Below are 22,748 nucleotides of genomic sequence, written 5' to 3'. Positions count from 1 at the left end.
GCGCGTGAGCGACGATTGCGGAAAAAGGTCTTGTCGGCTTTCCTAGCCCAGCAACTTCCGCCGGAAATGCTACGGCACAGGACCAAGAGACTGGTTCTCTGTAAATCTGCACTACGTTCCCCAGAATTCCTTGCGGCCGCAATAGCTAATCTAGAGAAAAGCGTAGCGCTTAACGCAAAAGTTGGGAGATTTGTGGCCGCGCTGAGTGGCACACGTCTGTAATCCCAGCACTTTGGGAGGCGGAGGCGGGCGGATCATGAGGTCAAGAGATCGAGGCCATCCTTGGACAACGTGGTGAAACCCCGTCTCTACTAAAAATACATTGTGAAAAATCTACAATTCCAGTTCTGGGAAATCATCCCAAAGGAAATCATCGTGAGATATGCAGCTGTTGATTTAAAGAGCGAACACTATGAGCCATCATGAGCCATGAAATCTTGGATATAACTTAAAGAGTTGTTTCACAGGAACAATACCTTTAAAAGGGGAAGTATAAAAAAAGGGAAATATTAAAAAAAGGGAAGTATAAAAGCATTTATTGCCTATAGTCCCAGCTACTGGGGATGCCACCAGCAAACCGAGTTACTTCCTCACTTTGTGTAGGTGGCAAAGAAGGAACATCCGATCGGAAAAGGCAATCAGGTTTTATTCACTGGCCAGGAATGGAGGAGAGGCTCTCGCTGTAACTGCCCCTTCTCCCTCAACAGTAAAAAACATGACGTTTTATTGTTTCTTCCCCTGGGTACAGGAAGGGAGAGGAATGTTAGCGTGTGCAGGGTGGGACTCCAGATCTTCATACAACCGGTCTACACAAAAGGGAGATTTTCTTTTAAGAGAAGGAATTTTAGTATTATAATTATATATTGATGAATATATATTGATGATCTAAAGTCAACTAGAGGTCGTCTGTTCCAGTTTGTGCCGATTTAGGGATCTTATCTTCCTCTGGTATCTGGTCAGGGGTCAGGAAGCTCTGGTGACATCTCTGGCTGCCTGCCATCTTTAAGCAGCTGTGTGTGTGGTTTTTTTTTTTTTTTTTTTTTTTTGGACTGAAAAACAATAAGAGGCCGGGCGCGGTGGCTCAAGCCTGTAATCCCAGCACTTTGGGAGGCCGAGACGGGTGGATCACGAGGTCAGGAGATCGAGACCATCCTGGCGAACACGGTGAAACCCCGTCTCTACTAAAACCACAAAAAACTAGCCGGGCGAGGTGGCGGGCGCCTGTAGTCCCAGCTACTCGGGAGGCTGAGGCAGGAGAATGGCGTGAACCCGGGAGGCGGAGCTTGCAGTGAGCTGAGATCCGGCCACTGCACTCCAGCCTGGGCGGCAGAGCGAGACTCCGTCTCAAAAAAAAAAAAAAAAATTGAGACGGAGTCTCGCTCTGTCGCCCGGGCTGGAGTGCAGTGGCCGGATCTCAGCTCACTGCAAGTCCTGCCTCCCGGGTTCACACCATTCTCCTGCCTCAGCCTCCTGTGTAGCTGGGACTACAGGCGCCCGCCACCTCGCCCGGCTAGTTTTTTGTATTTTTTAGTAGAGACGGGGTTTCACCGTGTTCGCCAGGATGGTCTCGATCTCCTGACCTCGTGATCCACCCGTCTCGGCCTCCCAAAGTGCTGGGATTACAGGCTTGAGCCACCGCGCCCGGCCAATTTCCCAGTTATTTTATCAGGGCTGTCCTGGTAGCAGGGTAACAGGGAGGCTGAGGTGGGAGGATCGCTTGAGACCAGGAGTTTGAATCTAGCCTGGACAACACAAGGAGACTCCGTCTCTAAAATGAAAGAAAGGGAAAAAAAGTATTTACTATAATAATATGCTTTTAGGCCAGGTGCAGTGGCTCACACCTGTAATCTCAGCACTTTGGGAGGCCGAAGCGAGCGGATCATCTGAGGTCAGAAGTTTGAGACCAGCCTGACTAACATGGTGAAACCCTGTTTCTACTAAAAATAAAAAAATTGGCCGGGCGCGGTGGCTCAAGCCTGTAATCCCAGCACTTTGGGAGGCCGAGACGGGCGGATCACGAGGTCAGGAGATCGAGACCATCCTGGCTAACACGATGAAACCCCGTCTCTACTAAAAAATACAAAAAACTAGCCGGGCGAGGTGGCGGCCGCCTGTAGTCCCAGCTACTCGGGAGGCTGAGGCAGGAGAATGGTCTAAACCCGGGAGGCGGAGCTTGCAGTGAGCTGAGATCCGGCCACTGCACCCCAGCCTGGGCGACAGAGCAAGACTCTGTCTCAAAAAAAAAAAAAAAAAAAAAAAAATATCCGGGCGTGGCAGCGCGCATCTGGAATCCCAGCTACTTGGGAGGCTGAGGCAGGAGAATCACTGGAACCCAGGAGGTGGAGGTTGCAATGAGCCGAGATCGCGCCACTGCCCTCCAGCTTGGGCAACAAGAGCGAAACTCGTCTCAGAAATAATAATAGTAATAATAATATGCTTTTTTACACCCATCGGGGGGAAAGTTTAGAAAATTAGGGAACAAGTGCCCTGTGCTGCCCAGACTAGTGAACGATAGTCAGGATGGCTAATGGTGACCCCAAGAAACCAAAGGGCAAAATGTGTGCTTATGGTTTCTTTGTGCAGATGTGCAGAGAAGAATATAAGAAAAACCGGCCGGGTGCAGTGACTCACGCCTGTAATCCCAGCACTTTGGGAGGCCAAGGCAAGCGGATCACAATGTCAAGAGATCAAGACTATCCTGGCCAACATGGTGAAACCCCGTCTCTACTAAAAATACAAAAATTATCTGAGCGTGGTGGCATGCTCCTGTAGTCCCAGCTACTCGGGAGGCTGAGGCAGGAGAATTGCTTGAACCTGGGAGGAGGATGTTGCAGTGGCCGAGATTGTGCCACTGCACTCCAGCCTGGGCGACAGAGTGAGACTCCATCTCAAAAAAAAAAAAAAAAGAAGAAGAAGAAGGAGAAGGAGGAGAAGGAGAAACCCAGAGGTCCCCGTCAATTTCGCAGAATTTTCCAAGAAGTGGCCAGGCGCAGTGGCTCACGCCTGTAATCTCAGCACTTTGGGAGGCTGAGGCAGATGGATCACCTGAGGTCGGGAGCTTGAGACCAGCCTGACCAACATGGAGAAACCCCGTCTCTACTAAAAATACAAAAATTAGCCCAGCATGGTGGCACATGCCTGTAATCCCAGCTACTTGGGAGGCTGAGGCAGGAGAATCACTGGAACCCGGGAGGTGGAGGTTGCAATGAGCCGAGATCGCACCATTGCACTCCAGCCTGGGCAACAAGAGTGAAACGTCATCTCAAAAAAATAAAAATAAAAATAAAGAATTTTCCAAGAAGTACTGTGAGAGTTGGAAGACAATGTTGGTGAAAGAGAAGTCCAAATTTGATGAAATGGCAAAGGCGGATAAAGTACGCTAGGATCGGGAAATGAAGGATTATAGACCAGCTAAAGAGGAGGCAAGAAGAAAGAGCCTAATGTCCCCAAAAGGCCACCGTCTGGCCTTTTATTTTATTTTATTTTATTTTTTTGAGATGGAGTTTTGTTCTTGTTGCCCAGGCTGGAGTGCAGTGGTGCGATCTCAGCTCACTGCAACTTCCATCTCCCAGGTTCAAGCGATTCTCCTGCCTCAGCCTCCGGATTAGTTGGGATTACAGTCATGTGCCACCATGTCTGGCTAATTTTTTTATTTTTAGTAGAGATGGGGTTTCACCGTGTTGGCCAAGTGCGGCCTCAAACTCCTGACCTCAGGTGACCCACCTGCCTTGGCTTCCCAAAGTGCTGGGATTACAGACATGAGCCATCACACCCAGCCCACCATCTGGATTCTTCATGTTCTGTTCAGAATTCCACCCCAAGATCAAATCCACAAACCCTGGCATCTCTATTGGAGATGTGGCAAAAAAAAAAAAATGAGATGTGGAATAGCTGAAGTGACAGTGAAAAGCAGCCTGACGTCACCAACGCAGCAAAGCTGAAGGAGAAATATGAGAAGGAGGCTGCTGACTATAAGTTGAAAGGAAACTTTGACAGCGCAAAGGGTCCTGCTAAAGTTGCCCGGAAAAAAGTGGAAGAGGAAGATGAAGAAAGAAGAGGAGGAGGACAATGGATGATAAAAACTGTTTCTATGCCAGGAGTGATGGCTCATTCCTGTAATCCCAGCACTTTGGGAGGCCAAGGCAAGTGGAGATCAGGAGTTCACAACCAGCCTGGCCAACATGGTGAAACCCCATCTCTACTAAAAATACAAAACATTAGTGTAGCGGGGGGGTGGGGGGAGTGCACGCCCATCGTCTCAGCTACTCCAGACACTGAGGCAGGAGAATCACTTGAACCCAGGAGGCGGAGGTTGCAGTGAGCCGGGATCACGCCAGTGCACTCCAGCCCGGGTGACAGAGCGAGACTCTGTCTAAAGAAACAAAGAACAAAAAAAAAAAAGGTGGTTGAGGCCAGGCACAGTGGCTCACACCTGTTACCCCAGCACTTTGGGAGGCCGAGGTGGACGGATCACTTGAGGTCAGGAGTTGGAGACCAGCCTGGCCCACATGGTGAAACCCCGTCTCTACTAAAAATACAAAAAAATTAGCCAGGCGTGATGGCAGGTACCTGTAATCCCAGCTACTCCGGAGGCTGAGACAGAAGAATCAGTTGGGCCTCAGAGGTGGAGGTTTCAGTGAGCAGAAATGGTGCCTCTAAGCTCCAGCCTGGGTGACAGAATGAGACTCTGTCTCAAGGAAGAAAAAAAAAAAAGTAGGTTGGGCACGGTGGCTCAAGCCTGTAATCCCAGCACTTTGGGAGGCCAAGGTGGGTGGATCATGAGGTCAGGAGTTCGAGACCAGCCTAATCAACATGGTGAAACCCTGTCTCTACTAAAAATACAAAAATTAGCCAGGTGTGGTGGCATTCACGTGTAATCCCAGATACTCAGGAGGTTGAGGCAGGAGAATTGCTTGAACCCAGAGGCAGAGGTTGCATTGAGCCCAGATCACACCACTGCACTCCAGCCTGGGCGACAGAGCAAGACTCTGTCTCAAAAAAAAAAAAAAAGTGGTTGAGGTTTTGGCAAGGCCTATTATTTAAACCACAGCCTAAATGTCTTACAAAGTTAGCTTGGCCCAATAGCCCAGGAATAATTAAGGGAAAAGTAAGGTGGGGTTTGGGTTAACTTAGCTTACTGTTCTAATGTTCTCACTGATATAATTTTTGCAGTGGTGGTTTCATCAGTTGGGTGCAGGAAGATTGTGAGGGTTTGTTTGTTTTGTTTTTGTTTTTTGAAACGGAGTTTCACTCTTGTTGCCCAGGCTGGAGTGCAATGGTGTGATCTCAGCTCACTGCAACCTCTGCCTCCCATGGTCAAAGGATTCTCCTGTCTCAGCCTCCGCTGGGATTACAGGCTCGCACCACCATGCCCAGTTAATTTTTGTATTTTTAATACAGACAGAGTTTTGCTAGGTCACCCAGGCTAGTCTCAAACTCCTGGGCTCAAGCAATTTGCCAGCCTCTGCCTCCCAAAGTGCTGGGATTACAAGGGTGAACCACCCCACTGATCAAGGGGAACATATTAATACTTTGTTTCTCTGTTTTGAGACGGAGTCTCACTCTCTTGCCCAGGCTGGAGTGCAGTGGCATGATCTCAGCTCACTGCAGCCTCTGCCTCTGAGGTTCAAGCCATTCTCCTGCCTCAGCCTCCCGAGTAGCTGGGATCATAGGCACGCACCACCACACCCGGCTCATTTTTGTATTTTGAGTAGAGACGGGGTTTTACTATGTTGGCCAGGCTGGTCTTGAACTCCTGACCTCAAGTGATCCACCTGCCTCGGCCTCCCATAGTGCCAGGATTACAGGCATGAGCCACTGAGCCCAGCCAGAAACATATTAATACTATGAACAACACTCAGCCCTGGGCTGGTTAAGAGGCTGGAGACCGAAAGGTGGTGTTAGATTGACCATGGACCCGGTGAAATACCTGCAGTGGGTTAAGGTCCCTCTTGTGTGTCTTACAAAACAGAGACACAGATGCTGCCTAAGAACCAGGTCCTCCTGGACCCGGCGCCAGGGAAGGATCTGAAAGGAAAAGAAGAATGCCGGTGATCGGTGTGAGAGAGGAGTGCCACTCACCGTTCACTGCAGCGATAGGGGACAGGTGAATTCTGAATTCTTTTTTTTTTTTCTTTTTGAGACAGAGTCTGTTGTGACCAACCGAGTTATAGAGAAACACCGCACTTTGAGACAAATTAAAGAGTCCTTTATGAGCCTGCGACCGAGAGGCAGCTAACGCCCAAAATTCTCTCGGCCCTGAGGAAGGGGCTAGTTTTGTTTTTATACTGTGGTCTAAATAGGGGAGGGGGATTTTAGCTGAAGCAATTTTTACAGACGCAGAACTGGCAAAAAGTTAAAAAATGAATTGGTTACAAATGCAGTTACGAAAAATAAACAGTTCCAGGTGCAGGGGCTTAAACTGTCACAAAGAGATAAATGTAGGGGCTTTGGGTGCCATCCGCCGAGCACGTCCCCAGGAGCTGCTGTGCAGCTCGCCTCAATATCTTATCAGCAGGTGCATTACTGGACGTGCTTTGAGTCAGTTTTACTGACTATGCCTGGAGGGAGGTGAAAGGGTTACAAGTGAAGAAACTAAAATGGAGTCTGTCCGGCTCTCTGCTAGGAGAGAGTCACTCAGGTTAAAACAAAGTAGGGTATCACAAGTCTTGGCTCTGTCGTCCAGGCTGGAGTGCAATGGCGCAATCTCAGCTCACTGCAACCTCCACCTCCCGGGTTCAAGCAATTCTGCTGCCTCAGCCTCCCAAGTAGCTGGGATTACAGGTGCACGCCAGAAAGTCCATCTAGTTTCTATTTTTAGTAGAGACAGGGTTTCACTATTTTGGCCAGGCTGGTCTCGAACCCCCGACCTCCGATGATCCACCCGCCTTGGCCTCCCAAAGTGCTGGGATTACAGGTGTGAGCCACCACTCCTGGCCAAATTCTGAATTCTTTAGGGGAAGGGAGAGCCTGGGACATAGGCATCCCCTTGGACCCAGTAACCCCGCTTCTGGGAGTTCAGTTTAAGGAAAGCCTGCGGTCAAGTCTGAAACTTACCAAATGACAAGGGCAAACTCAGACCGGGAACTGTAATGTACAAAGTGCTAAGCCAAGCACTTTCTATATATTGCTTTTTCCTGTCAAAGAAAATAAAAATATGAGGATCTTCCAAAGGCAATTTGCCAAAGGAAAAGTTGTTGTTGTTGTTGTTGTTTGTATTGGTTTGTTTTTGAGACATGGTCTCATTCTGTTGTCCAGGCTGGTGTGCAGTCATGGAAACATGGCTCACTGCATCCTCGACCTCTTGGGCTCAAGGGACCCTCCTACCCCTTGGGCTCAAGGGATCCTCCTACTCAGCCTCCTGAGTGGCAGATGACCTGAGGTCGGGAGTTGGAGACCAGCCTGGCCAACATGGTGAAACCCAGTCTCTACTAAAAATACAATTAGCTAGGCGTGGTGTCAGGTGCCTGTAATCCCAGCTACTCAGGAGGCTGAGGCAGGAGCATTGCTTGAATGCGGAGGCTACAGTGAGCCGAGATCACACCACTGCGCTCCAGCCACGACAGGCGCAGCCACAACAGGCGCAGCCACTATACCCAGCTAATGTTTAAATGTTTTGTTGAGGTGGGGGGTGGGGGTGGGGGGAAACTCACTTTGTTGCTCACGCTAGTCTTAAACTTCTGGGCTCGAGTGATCCTCCTGCCTCGGCCTCCCAAAGTGTTGGGATTACAGGCAAGTGCCACCGCGTCTGTAGCAAAGGGAAAGTTAGGTCTGGAGACTGAGCCACACAGTACTGAAATTCATTTCCCAAATGCATGGCTGTTGCTTCCTGATTGTCTTAAGTGGTTAAGCATTGTACATTACCCAGATGCCTACAAAAAGAAAAAAAAAAAAAAAGCCCTCACACATCTCCAGATGATCGCCCTCACAAATTGTTCATATGTAAATTATTTGCTTACCCCTAAATCTTTCCAAGATGTCCAGCCTCCATAAACAAAGATAGGTAACCTTAGGTTTGCAAGCTCTATCTGACCCCTTGTCCAGGCTGTTGAATTTCATCCTGACAGCACTGATTACAAGCTTACTTTCCCCGGTGCAAAACAAAGACAGGATGACATCCATCAGCCCTCCACCAGACCCTGAGACAGCTGCAAAATTAATCTTTCCTTTACTCCTTCTTCAAATGTTTGCCTTATCTTAGGTATAACCATAGTTTCAATTAGTTTCCCTGGCACTAATTAAATTCAGAAGAATGTAACTGATGAGAAATGTCATCACCTACTTTCTTTTTACTGTTTTCTTTCAGTTGATGGAGATACTGTTTCAGTTTTTAATTTGTGTGGACATTCCAGTCGACTGGGAAGCAGCTGTTATCACACCCCTGCTTTTAAGAAAGTAGAGGTTGGCTAGGGGCAGTGGCTCACACCTGTAATCCCAGCACTTTGGGAGGCCGAGGCGGGTGGATCACTTGAGGCCAGGAGTTTGAGACCAGCCTGGCTGACATGGTGAAACTCCGTCTCTACTAAAAATACAAAAATTGGCCGGGCGCGGTGGCTCAAGCCTGTAATCCCAGCACTTTGGGAGGCCGAGACGGGCGGATCACGAGGTCAGGAGATCAAGACCATCCTGGCTAACACAATGAAACCCCGTCTCCACTAAAAATACAAAAAAATTAGCCGGGCGTGGTGGCGGCGCCTGTAGTCCCAGCTACTCGGGAGGCTGAGGCAGGAGAATGGCGGGAACCCGGGAGGCGGAGCTTGCAGTGAGCCGAGATCGCGCCACTGCACTCCAGCCTGGGCGACAGAGCGAGACTCCGCCTCAAAAAAAAAAAAAAATTACAAAAATTAGCTGGGCATGGTAGCGCACACCTTTGATCCCACCTACTCGGGAGGCTGAGGCAGGACAATCACTTGAACCTGAGAGGCGGAGGTTGCAGTGAGCCACGATTGCACCACTGCACTCCAGCCTGGGCAACAGAGTGAGACTCCATCTCAAAAAAGAGAGAGAGAGAGAGAGAGAGAGAGAGAGAGAGAGAGAAAAGCAGAGGCCTGAGGGAAAGGAGCTGATCCACCATGATGGAATTTGAGCCCAAGTCTGACTCCAAACCTGCACTCAGGTTCCCCCAGGGCAGGGCTTGTCACGTTTGGTGGCACCTCTGACACTTGGGGCTTGATCATTTACTGTGGGGAGCCATCCTGTACCCTGTAGTGTGTTGAGCAGCATCCCTGGCCTACATCCCTAGATGGCAGGGGCACTCCCAGCCCCCACGGTGACAATAAAAATGTCCCCTGGAACAGAATCGCCCCCGCCCAGTGAGCACCCCAGGGCCAGCGACTTCCCACAGGCATGGAGTTGTCCTCAGATGCCCACCCAGGGCCACATCTCAGTATCCCAAAGTAAGTGAAATATACATGTAGTGTAATAAACAGAAATGAAACAGCTAAGGGACAATTGTGGATGATCTTTGCTCCTTAATTTTTTTTTTTCTTAGCCAGGTGCAGTGGTTCACACCTATAATCCCACCACCTTGGGAGGCTGAGGAAGGAGGATCACATGAGCCCAGGAGTTTGAGACCAGCCTGGGCAACATACGGAGATCCTGTCTCTACAAACAATATAACTGGGCGTGATGGTGGTGAGTGGCTGTAGTCCCAGCTACTCAGGAGGCTGAGGCAGGAGGATCGCTTTGAGACAAGCCTGGTCAACATAGTGAAACCCCATCTCCACAAAAAATAAAAAATTAGCCAGGTGTAGGACTGCACATCTGTGGTCCCAGCTACTCGGGAGGCTGAGGTGGGAGGATCACTCGAGCCCAGGAAGTTAAGGCTGCAGTGAGCTATGATCACACCACTGCACTCCAGCCTGGACAACAGAGCAAGAGCCTGTCTTTAATAAATAAATAAAAGAGGGGAAATGGAGTGTAGGGAATGTGGGAAATTCTTTCTATTATCTTCCCTGTTTTTTTTTTTTTTTTTTTTTCCCTGCAAATCTAAAACTATTCTAGAATAAAATGTTGGCCGGGCATGGTGGCTCATGCCTTTAATCCCAGCACTTTGGGAGGCCGAGGTGGGCAGATCACGAGGTCAGGAGATCAAGACCATCCTGGCCACATGGTGAAACCCCATCTCTGCTAAAATACCAAAATTAGCTGGGCGTGGTGGCACATGCCTGTAATCCCAGCTACTTGGGAGGCTGAAGCAGGAGAATCGCTTGAACCAGGGAGTTGGAGATTGCAGTGAGCGGAGAGCATGACATTGCACTCCATCCTGGGTGACACAGTGAGACTCTGTCTCAAAAAATTAATTAATTAATTAATTAAAATAAAATGTTTCTTTTTTTCTTTCCTCTTTTTTTTTTTTTTTTTTTTTTTTTGAGAGAGTCTCACTCTGTCGCCCAGGCTAAAGTATAGTGGCACAAACTCAGCTCACTGCAACCTCTGCCTCTGGGTTCAAGCGATTCTTCTGCCTCAGCCTCCCGAGTAGCTGGGATTACAGGCACCCACCACCACACCTGGCTAGTTTTTGTATTTTTAGTAGAAACAAGGTTTCACCATGTTGGCCAGGCTGGTCTCGAACTCCTGACATCAGGTGATCCACTCGCCTCAGACTCCAAAGTGCTGGGATTACTGGCATGAACCACCACACCCAACTGAAATGTTTCTCTAAATAATAATAATAATAACAACATAATAATAAATAAAAATAAAAAATAAATTTTTTTTAAAAGCTAAAACCAAAAGAATGCCAGGGGCGGGTGCAGTGGCTTACTCCTATAATTCCAACGCTTTGGGGGCCTGAGGCAGGAGGATCTTTGGAGCCCAGGAGTTTGAGACCAGCCTGGGAAACTTAGTGAGACCCCCATCTCTACAAAAAATAAAAAATTAGCTGGGTGTGGTGGTGCACACCTGTAGTCCCAGCTACACCGGAGGCTGCGGTGAGAGGATTGCTTGAGCCCAGGAGGTCAAGGCTGCAGTAAGCTGTGATTGCAGCACTACACTCCAGCCTGGGCAACAGGACAAGATTCTATCTGAAAGGAAAGGAAGGTGAGGGGAGGGGAGGGAAAGGGAGGGAAAGGGAAAGGGAAAAGGAAAGGAAAGGGAAATAGCATAACAGTTTCCATTTCTAATTTTATTGCAAAAGTAATTGTGGTTTCTGCCATTACTTTTAGTTAACATAATCAATGTAATTAAAGCCATTAAAAGTCATGGCAGGCCGGGCATGGTGGCTCATGCCTATTATCCCAGTACTTTGGGAAGCTGAGGTGGGCGGATCACGAGGTCAAGAGTTCGAGACCAGCCTAGCTAACACGGTGAAACTCCGTCTCTACAGAAAATACAAAAATTAGCTGGGCGTGGTTGCGGGTGCCTGTAATCCCAGCTACTCAGGAGACTGAGGCAGCAGGATTGCTTTACCCCAGGAGGCGGAGGTCAGAGGTTGCCGTGAGACGAGATCATGCCAATGCACACCAGCCTGTGCGACAGAGTGAGACTCCATCTCAAAGAGGAAAAAAAAAAAGGGGGGCTGGGCACGGTGGCTCAATCCTGTAATCCCACCAACTTGGGAGGCCGAGGCGGGCGGATCACCTGAGGTCAGGAGTTTGAGACCAGCCTGACCAACATGGAGAAACCTAAACCTCTCTACTAAAAATACAAAATTAGCTGGACATGGTGGCGCATGCCTGTAATCCCAGCTACTCAGGAGGCTGAGGCAGGAGAATTGCTTGAACCCAAGAGGCGGAGGTCACGGTGAGCCAAGATTAAATAAAATAAATATGTATGTACTAAATATATATATGTATTTTTAAGTCGAGATAGGGTCTTGCTATGTTGACCAGGCTGGTCTCGAACTCCTGACCTCAAGCAATCCTCCCATCTTGGCCTCCGAAAGTACTAGGATTGCAGGCATGAGCCACTGCACCCGTCCCATCATTTGTAATTTTAAAGGGAAGAGCAACAAACTTTCAGTTTGCAGGGCTGGGACTGTTTGCAGCTGCAAAATTTAGAAAGGACATCAATCTTTCATTATCCACATTTTACAGCTGGGGAAAGCAATGCTAAGAGAGGAAATTCATTTGCCCAGAGGCGCACCACCCCAGTCTCCAATGTGCAATTCATGCAATTGTGATTTCCGACCTGGTCCCAAACTGACCCTAAAGTTTGCAGGCCAGAACACTGCTGCTCAAATAAGTCAGCTTAGTCAAATAAGTCAGGCAAAGGTCGTGTCTTTTCACCTGGAGTCCTGGCCAGGCTGGTAGGTCCCTCCTCCTGGGACGAGTTCACCCTCAGACTTTTCAGCAAGATCATCTCCCACAGCTTGTTAATTGGTTCTTGGTTCTAAGTGTTTTTTTGTTTTTTTGTTTGTTTGTTTAAGAGATGGGGTCCCACTTTATCACCCAGGCTTGAGTGCAGTGGCACAATCATAGCTTGCTGCAGCCTCAAACTCCTGGGCTCAAGTGATCCTCCTGCCTCAGCCTCCCGAGTAGCTGGGACCACACGCACATACCACGATGCCTGGCTCTAAGTGGCTTTAATGGGGTCCTTCTGAGGGATGTTGGAGTGAGGGCCTGAGGGGAGTTCCCCAGGCCTTCTGGGAGGCCTGGGCTCTGGCCTTGACCTCGCCTGCTGTCTGGTCCTGCTGAAAACAGAAAAACAAGGAAATGGCAGACCTGACAGAATCTGGGCTGTGGTCAGGATGTGGCTGAAGAAGCCACAAGAAAAACACTCAGTCCCCTTTCAGCCGTCATACCCAGCAGTTGGGCACCGATAACGGGGCTGATTTCCTGTAGGAAGCCCTGGCTCTCTTGGCCACATGGACAGCAGGTCGGTGCAGCCTGAGTGCTCCCCCAACCCCGGTGTCCAACAACCCCAGCACCCGCCCCATCCCAGGCGTCTTCCAGGGATGTCTCCCAGGACCGTGGGGTTTAGCACATCCCAAATGGAGCCAACTATCTTTCCTCAAAGAAAAATCCCCACTAGGCCAGGCACGGTGGCTCACGCCTGTAATCCCAGCACTTTGGGAGGCAGAGGCAGGCAGATCACTTGAGCTCAGGAGTTCGAGACTAGCCTGGTTAACATGATGAAACCCCGTCTCTACTAAAAGCACAAAAAAACTAGCCAGGTGTGGCCAGGCGTGGTGGCTCATGCCTGTAATCCCAGCACTTTGGGAGGCCGAGGCGAGTGGATCATCTGAGGTCAGGAGTTCGAGACCAGCCTGTCCAACATGGAGAAACCTAAACCTCTCTACTAAAAATACAAAATTAGCTGGGCATGGTGGCACATGCCTGTAATTCCAGCTATTCAGGAAGGCTGAAGCAGGAGAATCGCTTGAACCCGGGAGGCAGAAGTTGCGGTGAGCCAAGATCGAGCCACTGCACTCTAGCCTGACCAACAAGAGCAAAACTCAGTCTCAAAAAAAAAAAAAAAAAAAAAAAAAATTAGCCGGGCCGGACCACACCTGTAGTCCCAGCTACTGGCAAGGCTGAGGTGGGCAAATCAGTTGAATCTGGGAGGTAGAGGCTGCAGTAAGCCGAGATCGCGCCACTGCACTCTGCACTCCAGCCTGGGCGACAGAGGAAGACTCTGTCTCAAAAAAAAAAAAAAAAAAAAAAAAGAAAGAAAGAAAAAGAAAAGAAAAGAAAAAGGAAAGAAAAGAAAAGAAAGAGCCTCGCTATATGTCCATGTTCAAGCATTATCTTCCCATCCATCTGCCCTGAGCCACAGGCCTGGCAGGTGGCATGCGCATCCATTGAGCACCTACTGGATACCAAAGCACTTACTTTACTGGCATCTTCTCCCTGGTCACTCCTGGAGAGGCTGGCCCTGTTATTCCCCTTTACAGATGAAGAAACAGGCTCAGAGAGTTTACTTGGTATCCTGGAGTCCCAGGAGCACTTTTTCTGAAAGTTGAAGCCTGTTTCCTGCGGGTGCCAGGACAGAGTCCAACACTGTTTGTTGACTGGGGTATCCTCTCACCTGGGCTGTGTGTGCCTATCCAGTCCCCCAGTTTTCAGCTGGCTCCAGTCTCACCTGCTGCTCACACACCTTCCATGGCTCCCATAGTCCCCTCGGCGGGGACAGGGGCACTGGATGAAGCCCTGCTAGTCACCACAGAGACACCTGAACACAAAACCAAGTCCCTAGGGTCAGACCCAGGCCCCGCCCTCACTCAACTGTGCAATCTCAGTTTCCCCAGGTGGAGACTGGACCAACAATGATGGCCTCTGCCTCTTCAGGTCATGGTACAGATGAATACCATGGCCTAGGCACTCAGTAACACACAGCAGAAGCACAGGGACTTAAGATAGAGTCTCCCAGGCAGACACAGTTGGCTGGCACCCAGTTGGGAAGGGCCCGAGGCCTTTTAAAGCAGGGTTGAAAAAAAAGCCCACCTCCTTTCTGGGAAACTGAAACTGAAAGCTCTAATTAATCCTCTGCCTGTAGGTGCCTCATGCAAGAGCTGCCGGTCAGAGCACTTCCTGGAACTTGCTATTGGTCAGGACGGCTCCTATGCTAATAGGGGGTGGCCCATAGAAGATTCCAGTACCCTCCCCTAACTTCAGGCCAGACTCCCTTCAGCTAGAGGGGAGATCTGGATGGCACCTATTTTGTATGACTATTGCAAAATGCCCATGGATGACATTTGGAAGGAAGACGGGGACAAGCGCTGTAAACTGGTGGTAGGAATTCTGGGGCTCCTGGTCATAGTGCTTCTGGGGGTGCTCCTGATTTTCTTCATCATCAAGGCCAACAGCGAGGCCTGCCAGGATGGCCTCCGGGCAGTGATGGAGTGTCGCAATGTCACCTATCTCCTGCAACAAGAGCTGGCCGAGGCCCAGCGGGGCTTTCGGGATGCAGAGGCCCAGGCTGTCACCTGCAACCAGACTGTGGTAAGCACCTCAACTCCTTTGGATGGCCTAGTACTAGGGGGTAGGGAGGACAATAATCTCTCCCCAGAAATCTGACACAGGGTGGGTCTCCAGGGAGATGCAAGGGAGGTCCCAAAACTGTTCCTGGGCCCCCATATCAAGGGACCTAGGTTCCCCTACCAGAGTATGGGGGCCTCTAACCCAGTCCAGGACACTGGTGTAGGGGCAGGGTGTTAAAACTCTCCAGAGCCCCCAAATCAGGGACCTCAGTATACCCCCCAGGACTTAGGTGAGTTGATAAATTCTTTCCAGGGCACTGGTGTTGGGAGCCTTGAAGCTCCTAGTGGGCACCAGTCCTGGGGGAGTAGAAACCCCTATTCAGGGTTGAAGGGGGACCTCACCAGACCCTGAAAAAGGGGGCTTTTGAAATTTTCACTTCATCACTAAGAAACTGAAATATTCACCTGGGTCCTGATATGGGGGATCTTGAAACTCTTGCTGAGCATGTCACTTGGGCTGGGAAATCCCACTGCGTTCTGGATTTGGTAGGGCCCTCTAACTTTTCTTGAGCCATAGACCAGGCAATCTGGAAACGTCTACTAAAGTGTGGTTATCGACAGTCTCCAACTTGCCATGTGGGGGGTCTCAAAACTCCCATTTTGAGGACCCACATGCTTATGGGTGGCCCTGGGAGAGTATGTGGTTGTGGCTGTTCTTTAAGGTTGGAGAACATGGTGCAGAGAGGGTTGGAAGAAAACCTGAAAGGGTTTGCATTTAAGGACAGCAGCCAAACTCCCCAGGCCAGAACCCCAGATTCTGACTCTTCTTAGATGGCCCTAATGGCTTCCCTGGATGCAGAGAAGGCCCAAGGACGAAAGAAAGTGGAGGAGCTTGAGGGTGAGAAACAGAGAAGGGAGAGGGCTAGGGAGGGGTGACTCAGCTATGGAAGACGGGGTGGGGGCAGGGAGACCAGGGCTGGAGGTTGGGGGAAGGGGGAGGTCCTGTCCCAGAGTGGGGCCGGGCCCCAGCATGGCCACGTGCTGCCCCGCCCCCTGATTCTGTCCTCCCACCCCACCAGGGGAGATCACTACATTGAACCACAAGCTTCAGGACGCGTCTGCGGAGGTGGAGCGACTGAGGTCAGAGATAACCTTCCCCGCTACCCTCCACCCGCCACACTCCTCTCACCCCCACGTCCCTACCTCGAGACCCAGAATCTCTCCTTTGCTCCCAAAATCCCCATTGCCCCAAGGGGTAAGGTTTGAGTCTCACAAAAGGACAACTTAGCCCCTAGGGTCACAGAGCCATGGGTGGCCCCAGTCCATTCCCTCCCCAGTGACTTGGATTGGGGCGGTGCGGGGGGAACTCCCGGGGGCGATGGGCTTACAGGGAGGGCGGCAGGAGCCAGGACGAACAGATGCCTGATTTGCCCCCATTTGCACCGCAGAAGAGAAAACCACGTCTTAAACGCGAGAATCGCGGACACGGACTCCGCCAGCTCCCAGGACTCCAGCTGCGCGGCAGAGCCTCCGCTCCTGATTCTGCTGCTGGGCTTGAGCGCTCTGCTGCTGTGAGATCCCAGGAAGCTGGTCAGTGAGGAGGGGGCAGCCCCAAGAGGGAGAAGAAAGCTGGGGAGGGGGGTCGGGGAAGCAGGGACTCCGAAGTCTGGAGAGAGGGGCTGCAGGGGGAGGGACTGGGTGCAGAGGAGAGAGGCCTTGGGGAAGGAGGGAGAATCCAGTGAGAAGGGCGCCCTGGAGGGGGGGTGGGGCTTATAGCAGTATGGGGCGGGGCTATGAATGAGGGCGGGTCTATCGATGGAGGGGAGGGGCTTATGGATGGGTGGGGCGGGGCCCGTGTCTGCTGCCTCCAGTCTGCCCTGAGTCCCTCTTCTGGTCCTTTAGGCATATCTTGGAAGATCCGGTTCCTGCTCGACTTTTCGCCTGGACATGCCCTTGATCTCATCAGTTCTGAGCGGGTCATGGGGCAGCACGGTTAGCGGGGAGGGCACGGGGTAGCCGGAGAAGGGTCTCTGGAGCAGGTCTTGAGGGGCCATGGGGCAACCCTGGGTGTGGGGACACAGTCGGGTTGACCCAGGGCTGTCTCCCTCCAGAACTAGGCAGGGAATGAGTCGCCCCTCTTGTTTCCCGCCCTGAGATTGGGCATGGGGTGCGGTGGGGGGGGCACGTGCTGCCTGTTGTTACGGGTGTTTTATTTTTTTGCGGGGGGCGGGTGTGTGCTTTTTCTGGGGTCTTTGAGCTCCAAAAAATAAACACTTCCTTTGAGGGGGAGCACACCGTACTCTCGAGTTCCTGAAGTGTCATTGTGTTAGTCCCTAAGCGTCGGGGCCGCCCCTGCCGGTGAGAGTGGACTCCCCGTTGATGACAACACCTCCCTTCCCTGCTCCAGGACATTTTCAGGAGCCCACGGAGTTCGGGGAGGCACCACCCCGGTTCCTCCCAGCCCTCATCTCTGCTGGGATCAACATAAGGACTGTACACCCTCATCAGGGCTCCCCGTTTCCCAGGTGTTTTATTCTCATCTCCTCCCTAGAGCCTCTCCTGATTCCTGGGGATCCAGTGAGGAAACTGAAGCTGTAACTGAGAGTAACATCGCCTTGCTTCCCCTCCGGCCTGCAGAAAGTGCTGGGCTGGGATTTAAACTGGGATCTGTACACACACAGGCCATGCATTGTCAGAATGTGTCCCCCTCCTTCATCCCCCAAACTTTCTCTCTCCCTTTTTTTTTTTGAGACAGAGTGTCACTCTTGTTGCCCAGGTTGGAGTGCAGTGGTGCAATCTCAGCTCACTGCAACCTCCACCCCCCAGGTTCAAGCGATTCTCCTGCCTCAGCTTCACCAGTAGCTGGGATTACAGGCACGGGCCACCATGCCCGGCTAATATTGTATTTTTAGTAGAGATGGGGTTTCTCCATGTTGGTCAGGCTAGTCTCGAACTCCCGACCTCAGGTGATCTGCCCGCCTCGGCCTCCCAAAGTGCTGGGATTATAGCCATGAACCACCACCCACAGCCCTTTTTTTCTTTTCTTTCTTTCTTTTTCTTTTTTGAGACAGAGTTTCGCTCTGTCACCCAGACTGGAGTAGAGTGGCACGATCTTGGCTCACTGCCAACTCCGCCTTCTGAGTTCAAGTGATTCTCTTGCTTCAGCCTCCCGTGTAGCTGGGATTACAGTACTACACCACCACACCTGGCTAATTATTGTATTTTTAGTGGAGATGGAGGTTTCATTATGTTGGCCAGGCTGGCCTCAAACTCCTGACCTCAAGGGATCTACCCACCTTGGGCTCCTAAAGTGCTGGAATTATAGCATGAGCCATCACGCCTGGCCCGATTCCCCAAACTCTTATTTATTGTGCAGTACCCAGCTCTGGGAACCTCTCCCCCAGAGGGCCTCTGTGCTTCTTCACAGTTGAGGGCTGCAATCCCGACAGACCCTTCACCCACCTTCTTGGATATTCGAAGACCTCTTAGTCCCTTCCTTATCTGTTATCTTACTTCCTCCAAGTTCTCTCCGAATCCCGGCCATTGTCTCTGCAACTGCAACTCCTGTTTGTGGTAATGGGGCCAGGAGCCTCTTGTCCCAGATTTCTGTACTGTCCTAAGGTCCCACAGTCCCCGGCCCAGATGGTCAGTGGGATTAAAAAAAAAAAACTCTCTGGCCAGGCACAGTGGCTCACGCCTGTAATCTCAGCACTTTGGGAGGCCGAGGTGGGTGGATCACTTCAGCTCAGTTCAAGACCAGCGTGGTCAACATGGTGAAACCCCATCTCTATTAAAAATACAAAAAAAAAAAAAATGGCCAGGCGTGGGGGTTCATGCCTGTAATCCCAGCATTTTGGGAGGCCGAGGTCGGTGGATCACAAGGTCAGGAGATCCAGACCATCCTGGCTAACACGGTGAAACCCCGTGTCTACTAAAAATACAAAAAAAATTAGCTGGGAGTGGTGGCACGCACCTGTAGTCTCAGTTACTCGGGAGACTGAGGCACGAGAATCATTTGAACCCAGGAGGTGGATGTTGCAGTGAGCCGAGATCACGCCACTGCACTCTTGCCTGGGTGATAGAGCGAGACTCCATCTCAAAAAAAAAAAAATTATCTGTGAGTGGTGTCTCGTGTCTATCGTCCCAGTTACACAGGAGGCTGAGGCAGGAGAATCGCTTGAACCCAGGAGGTGGAGGTTGCAGTGAGCTGAGATCACGCCACCGCACTCCAGCCTGGTCGACAGAGCAAGAGTCTGTCTCAAAAAATAAAATAAAATAAAACCAGGCCTCCACCTCCATGGTTCCTACTGCTCTCCCAGGGAAGGGTCCCCAAATACCTCCCCTGCCACAGACCCCCCCTGGCCCTCTTGCCCCCTCACTTCCTCTTGCTCACCACCTCCACCTTTCCTGATCCCAAGCTCCTCTTTGCCTCAAGGCCTTTGCCCAAGCTCTGCCTGCTTCCTGGAGCACCCGTTCCTCACTCCCAAGGTCTAGGGCAGGCTCTCAGCCTCAGCAGCGTTGATAGTTTGGGCTGAATGGTTCTCTGGGTGGGGACCATCCTGTGCATTGTAGGATTTTTGTTTTTGTTTTTGGTTGAGTTTTGTTTTGTTTTGTTTTGAGACGGAGTCTCGCTCTGTCGCCCAGGCTGGAGTGCAGTGGCCGGATCTCAGCTCACTGCAAGCTCCGCCTCCCGGGTTCACGCCATTCTCCTGCCTCAGCCTCCGGAGTAGCTGGGACTACAAGCGCCCGCCACCTCGCTGGCTAGTTTTTTGTATTTTAAGTAGAGACGGGGTTTCACCGTGTTAGCCAGTATGGTCTCGATCTCCTGACCTCGTGATCCGCCCGTCTCAGCCTCCCAAAGTGCTGGGATTACAGGCTTGAGCCACCGCGCCTGGCCTTTTTTTTTTTTTTTTGAGACGGAGTCTCGCTCTGTCACCCAGGCTGCAGTGCAGTGGCCGGATCTCAGCTCACTGCAAGCTCCGCCTCCCGGGTTCACGCCATTCTCCTGCCTCAGCCTCCCGAGTAGCTGGGACTACAGGCACCCGCCACCTCGCCCGGCTAGTTTTTTGTATTTTTTAGTAGAGACGGGGTTTCACCGTGTTAGCCAGGATGGTCTCGATCTCCTGACGTCGTGATCCACCCGTCTCGGCCTCCCAAAGTGCTGGGATTACAGGCTTGAGCTACCGCGCCCGGCCTCTTTTTTTTTTTTTTTTTTTTATGAGATGAAGTCTCGCTCTGTCTCCCAGGCTGGAGTGCAGTGGCGCGATCTTGGCTCACTTGAACCTCCCGGGTTCAAGCGATTCTCCTACCTCAGCCTCCCGAGTAGCTGGGATTACAGGCACCTGCCATCGTGTCCAGCTAATTTTTGTATTTTTAGTAGAGATGGTGTTTCACCATGTTGGTCAGGCTGGTCTTGAACTCCTGACCTGAAGAAATCCACCCGCCTCAGCCTCCCAAAGTGCTGGAATTACAGGCGTGAGCCATGGCGCCCAGCTGCATTGTAGGATGTTAAAGGGCATCCCTGGCCCCCACCCATAGATGCAAGTAACACCCTCCCAAGTTGTGACAATTAAAAATGTTTCCAGGCTGGGCATGGTGGCTCACGCCTGTAATCCCGGCACTTTGGGAGGTCGAAGGGGGAGGATTGCTTCAGCCCAGTAGGTCAAGACCAGCCTGGGCAACATAGGGGAACCTCCAGCTCTACAAAAATTAAATAATTAGCTGGGCATGGTGGCACATGCCTGTAGTCACAGCTACTTGGGAGGCTGAGACAGGAGGATCACTTGAGCCTGGTATGTCAAGGCTGCAGTGAGCCGAGATGACACAACTACATTCCAGCCTGGGCAGCAGAGCCAGACTCTGACTCAAAAGGAAAAAAAAAAGTCTCTAGATGTTGCTAAGTGTCCCCAGGAGCAGGGCGGGCCCTCACTTCTGTGGCCCTGGCTTGCAGAAAAGCTAAAGCCGCTTTGCAACTACTAAGCTATTTCATCCCCACCAACAGCCCCGGTGAGGCCTAGGGTAATTAGTGGACTTTTTCAGGTTTTTTTGTCTTTTTTTGTGGTTTGTTTGGGGTTTTTTGTTTTGTTTTGTTTTGTTTGAGATGGAGTCTTGCTCTGTTGCCCAGGCTGGAGTGCAATGGTGTGATCTCGGTTCATTGCAACCTCCACCTCCCAGGTTCAAGTGATTTCTCCTGCCTCAGCCTCCCAAGTAGCTGGAATTACAGGCACACATCACCACACCCAACTAATTTTTATATTTTTTAGTAGCGAATGGGTTTCACCATGCTAGCCAGACTGGTCTCGAACTCCTGACCTCAGATGATCCGCCCGCCTCAGCCTCCCAAAGTGCTGAAATTACAGGCATGAGCCATCGCACTGGCCAATGTTTGTATTTTTAGTAGAGATGGGGTTTCACCATGTTGGCCAGGCTGGTCACAAACTCCTGACCTCAGGTGATCCACCCGCCTCGGCCTCCCAAAGTTCTGGGATTACAGGCGTGAGCCACCGTGCTTGGCCCTAATTTTTTTTATATTTTGTAGAGATGGGGTCTCACCATGTTGCCCAGGCTGTTCTCAAACTCCTGGGCTCAAGTGATGCTCCCACCTCAGTCTCCCAAAGTGCTTGGGTTACAGTCATGAACCACCATGCCAAGCCTGGTTAAAAGATTTTTTTCCAGGTCAAAGTGTGAGGGCAGAGTCTATCCAGGGCCACAGGGACACCGAAGAATGAGGATGAGTGACTCCCATGCAGGGAAAAGTGTGGATCACTTGTTTTTTATTTGAGAAGGAGTCTTGCTCTTGTCACCCAGGCTGGAGTGCAATGGCACGATCTCAACTCACTGCAACCTCTGCCTCCCAGGTTCAAACGATTCTCCTGTCTCAGTCTCCTGAGTAGCTGGGATTACAGGCGCCCACCACCACACCTGGCTAATTTTTGTATTTTTGGTAGAGACAGGGTTTCGACATGTTGGTCAGGCTGGCCTTGTGATCCTGGCCTCATGATCCGCCCGCCTAGGCCTCCCAAAGTGCTGGGATTACAGGCATGAGCCACCTCTCCTCGAGGCCTGGATGGGTTATAAAGCCACAAACAGAGGTGTTGAACAGAAATACATTTCCCATACAAAGGCTAGCATACAGATAGGAGATTAGATTGGCTACTATTGACTATGTCCTAAGGGGGTTGCTTAAACATTCTATTGTAAGGAGGTGACAGTCACAAGAGTCTCTATCTCCAACAACATTTAGTCTAGGCTTGAATGAAGACTAGGAAGTCTAGTCAATGTGGAATATCTCCCCACAAAAAAAGGTCAGGGGCTGGGCATGGGGTGGCTCCGTGGCTCCCAGTGGTGGTAATCCCAGCATTTAGGGAGGCTGAGATGGGGGCATCGCTGGAGGCCCAGGTGGGGCATTGCTTGAGCCCAGGAGGTCAAGGCTGCAGTGAGCCGTGATGGCGCCACTGCACTCCAGCCTGGGTGACAGAGTGAGATCAGGTCTCAAAAAAAAAAAAAGAAAGAAAGAAAAGAAAAAAGAAAAAAGGCTGGGTACGGTGGCTCACCCCTGTAATCCCAGCACTTTAGGAGGTCGAGGTGGGCAGATCACTTGAGGCCAGGAGTTCGAGACCAGCCTGGCCAACAGTGAAACTCCATCTCTTTTTTTTTTTTTTTTTTTTTTGAGACGGAGTCTCGCTCTGTCGCCCAGGCTGGAGTGCAGTGGCCGGATCTCAGCTCACTGCAAGCTCCGCCTCCCGGGTTTACGCCATTCTCCTGCCTCAGCCTCCCGAGCAGCTGGGACTACAGGCGCCCGCCACCTCGCCCGGCTAGTTTTTTTGTATTTTTTAGTAGAGACAGGGTTTCACCGTATTAGCCAGGATAGTCTCGATCTCCTGACCTC

At 51.0% G+C, this 22,748-nt stretch overlaps 1 protein-coding gene and 1 long non-coding RNA gene across 3 annotated transcripts; one reads left to right on the top strand and one right to left on the bottom strand.

The window, feature by feature from the left end:
- Positions 1-1,961: 1,961 nt before the first annotated feature.
- LOC105490124 (uncharacterized) lies at positions 1,962-14,426 on the bottom strand. The gene is made up of 5 exons (XR_011617835.1): positions 13,773-14,426; positions 7,653-7,747; positions 7,057-7,136; positions 5,930-6,027; positions 1,962-4,687 (listed from the first exon to the last, which is right to left on the bottom strand). It is a non-coding gene; the product is annotated as an uncharacterized lncRNA (long non-coding RNA).
- Positions 14,427-14,506: 80 nt separating this feature from the next.
- On the top strand, positions 14,507-17,159 carry BST2 (bone marrow stromal cell antigen 2). 2 transcript variants are annotated; one of them, XM_011755564.3, is made up of 5 exons: positions 14,507-14,882; positions 15,692-15,758; positions 15,940-16,000; positions 16,309-16,450; positions 16,763-17,159. In XM_011755564.3, exons 1-4 carry the CDS (start codon positions 14,589-14,591, stop codon positions 16,433-16,435), a joined length of 549 nt encoding a protein of 182 aa, XP_011753866.1. In that variant the 5' UTR covers positions 14,507-14,588; the 3' UTR covers positions 16,436-16,450; positions 16,763-17,159.
- Positions 17,160-22,748: the final 5,589 nt, after the last annotated feature.

This window comes from Macaca nemestrina, chromosome 20 (genome assembly GCF_043159975.1).
Source record: "Macaca nemestrina isolate mMacNem1 chromosome 20, mMacNem.hap1, whole genome shotgun sequence".
Taxonomy (NCBI): Eukaryota; Metazoa; Chordata; class Mammalia; order Primates; family Cercopithecidae; genus Macaca; species Macaca nemestrina.
This window is presented reverse-complemented; position numbering and strand designations above follow the sequence as displayed.

What these genes read in the sequence shown, in the direction of transcription:
- BST2 (XM_011755564.3), top strand. Translation starts at nt 14,589, where the DNA reads ATGGCACCTATTTTGTATGACTATTGCAAAATGCCCATGGATGACATT. An exon ending in GAAAGTGGAGGAGCTTGAGG is followed by an intron (nt 15,759 to 15,939) that starts GTGAGAAACAGA and finishes CCACCCCACCAG; the next exon opens with GGGAGATCACTACATTGAAC. An exon ending in GCGGAGGTGGAGCGACTGAG is followed by an intron (nt 16,001 to 16,308) that starts GTCAGAGATAAC and finishes TTTGCACCGCAG; the next exon opens with AAGAGAAAACCACGTCTTAA.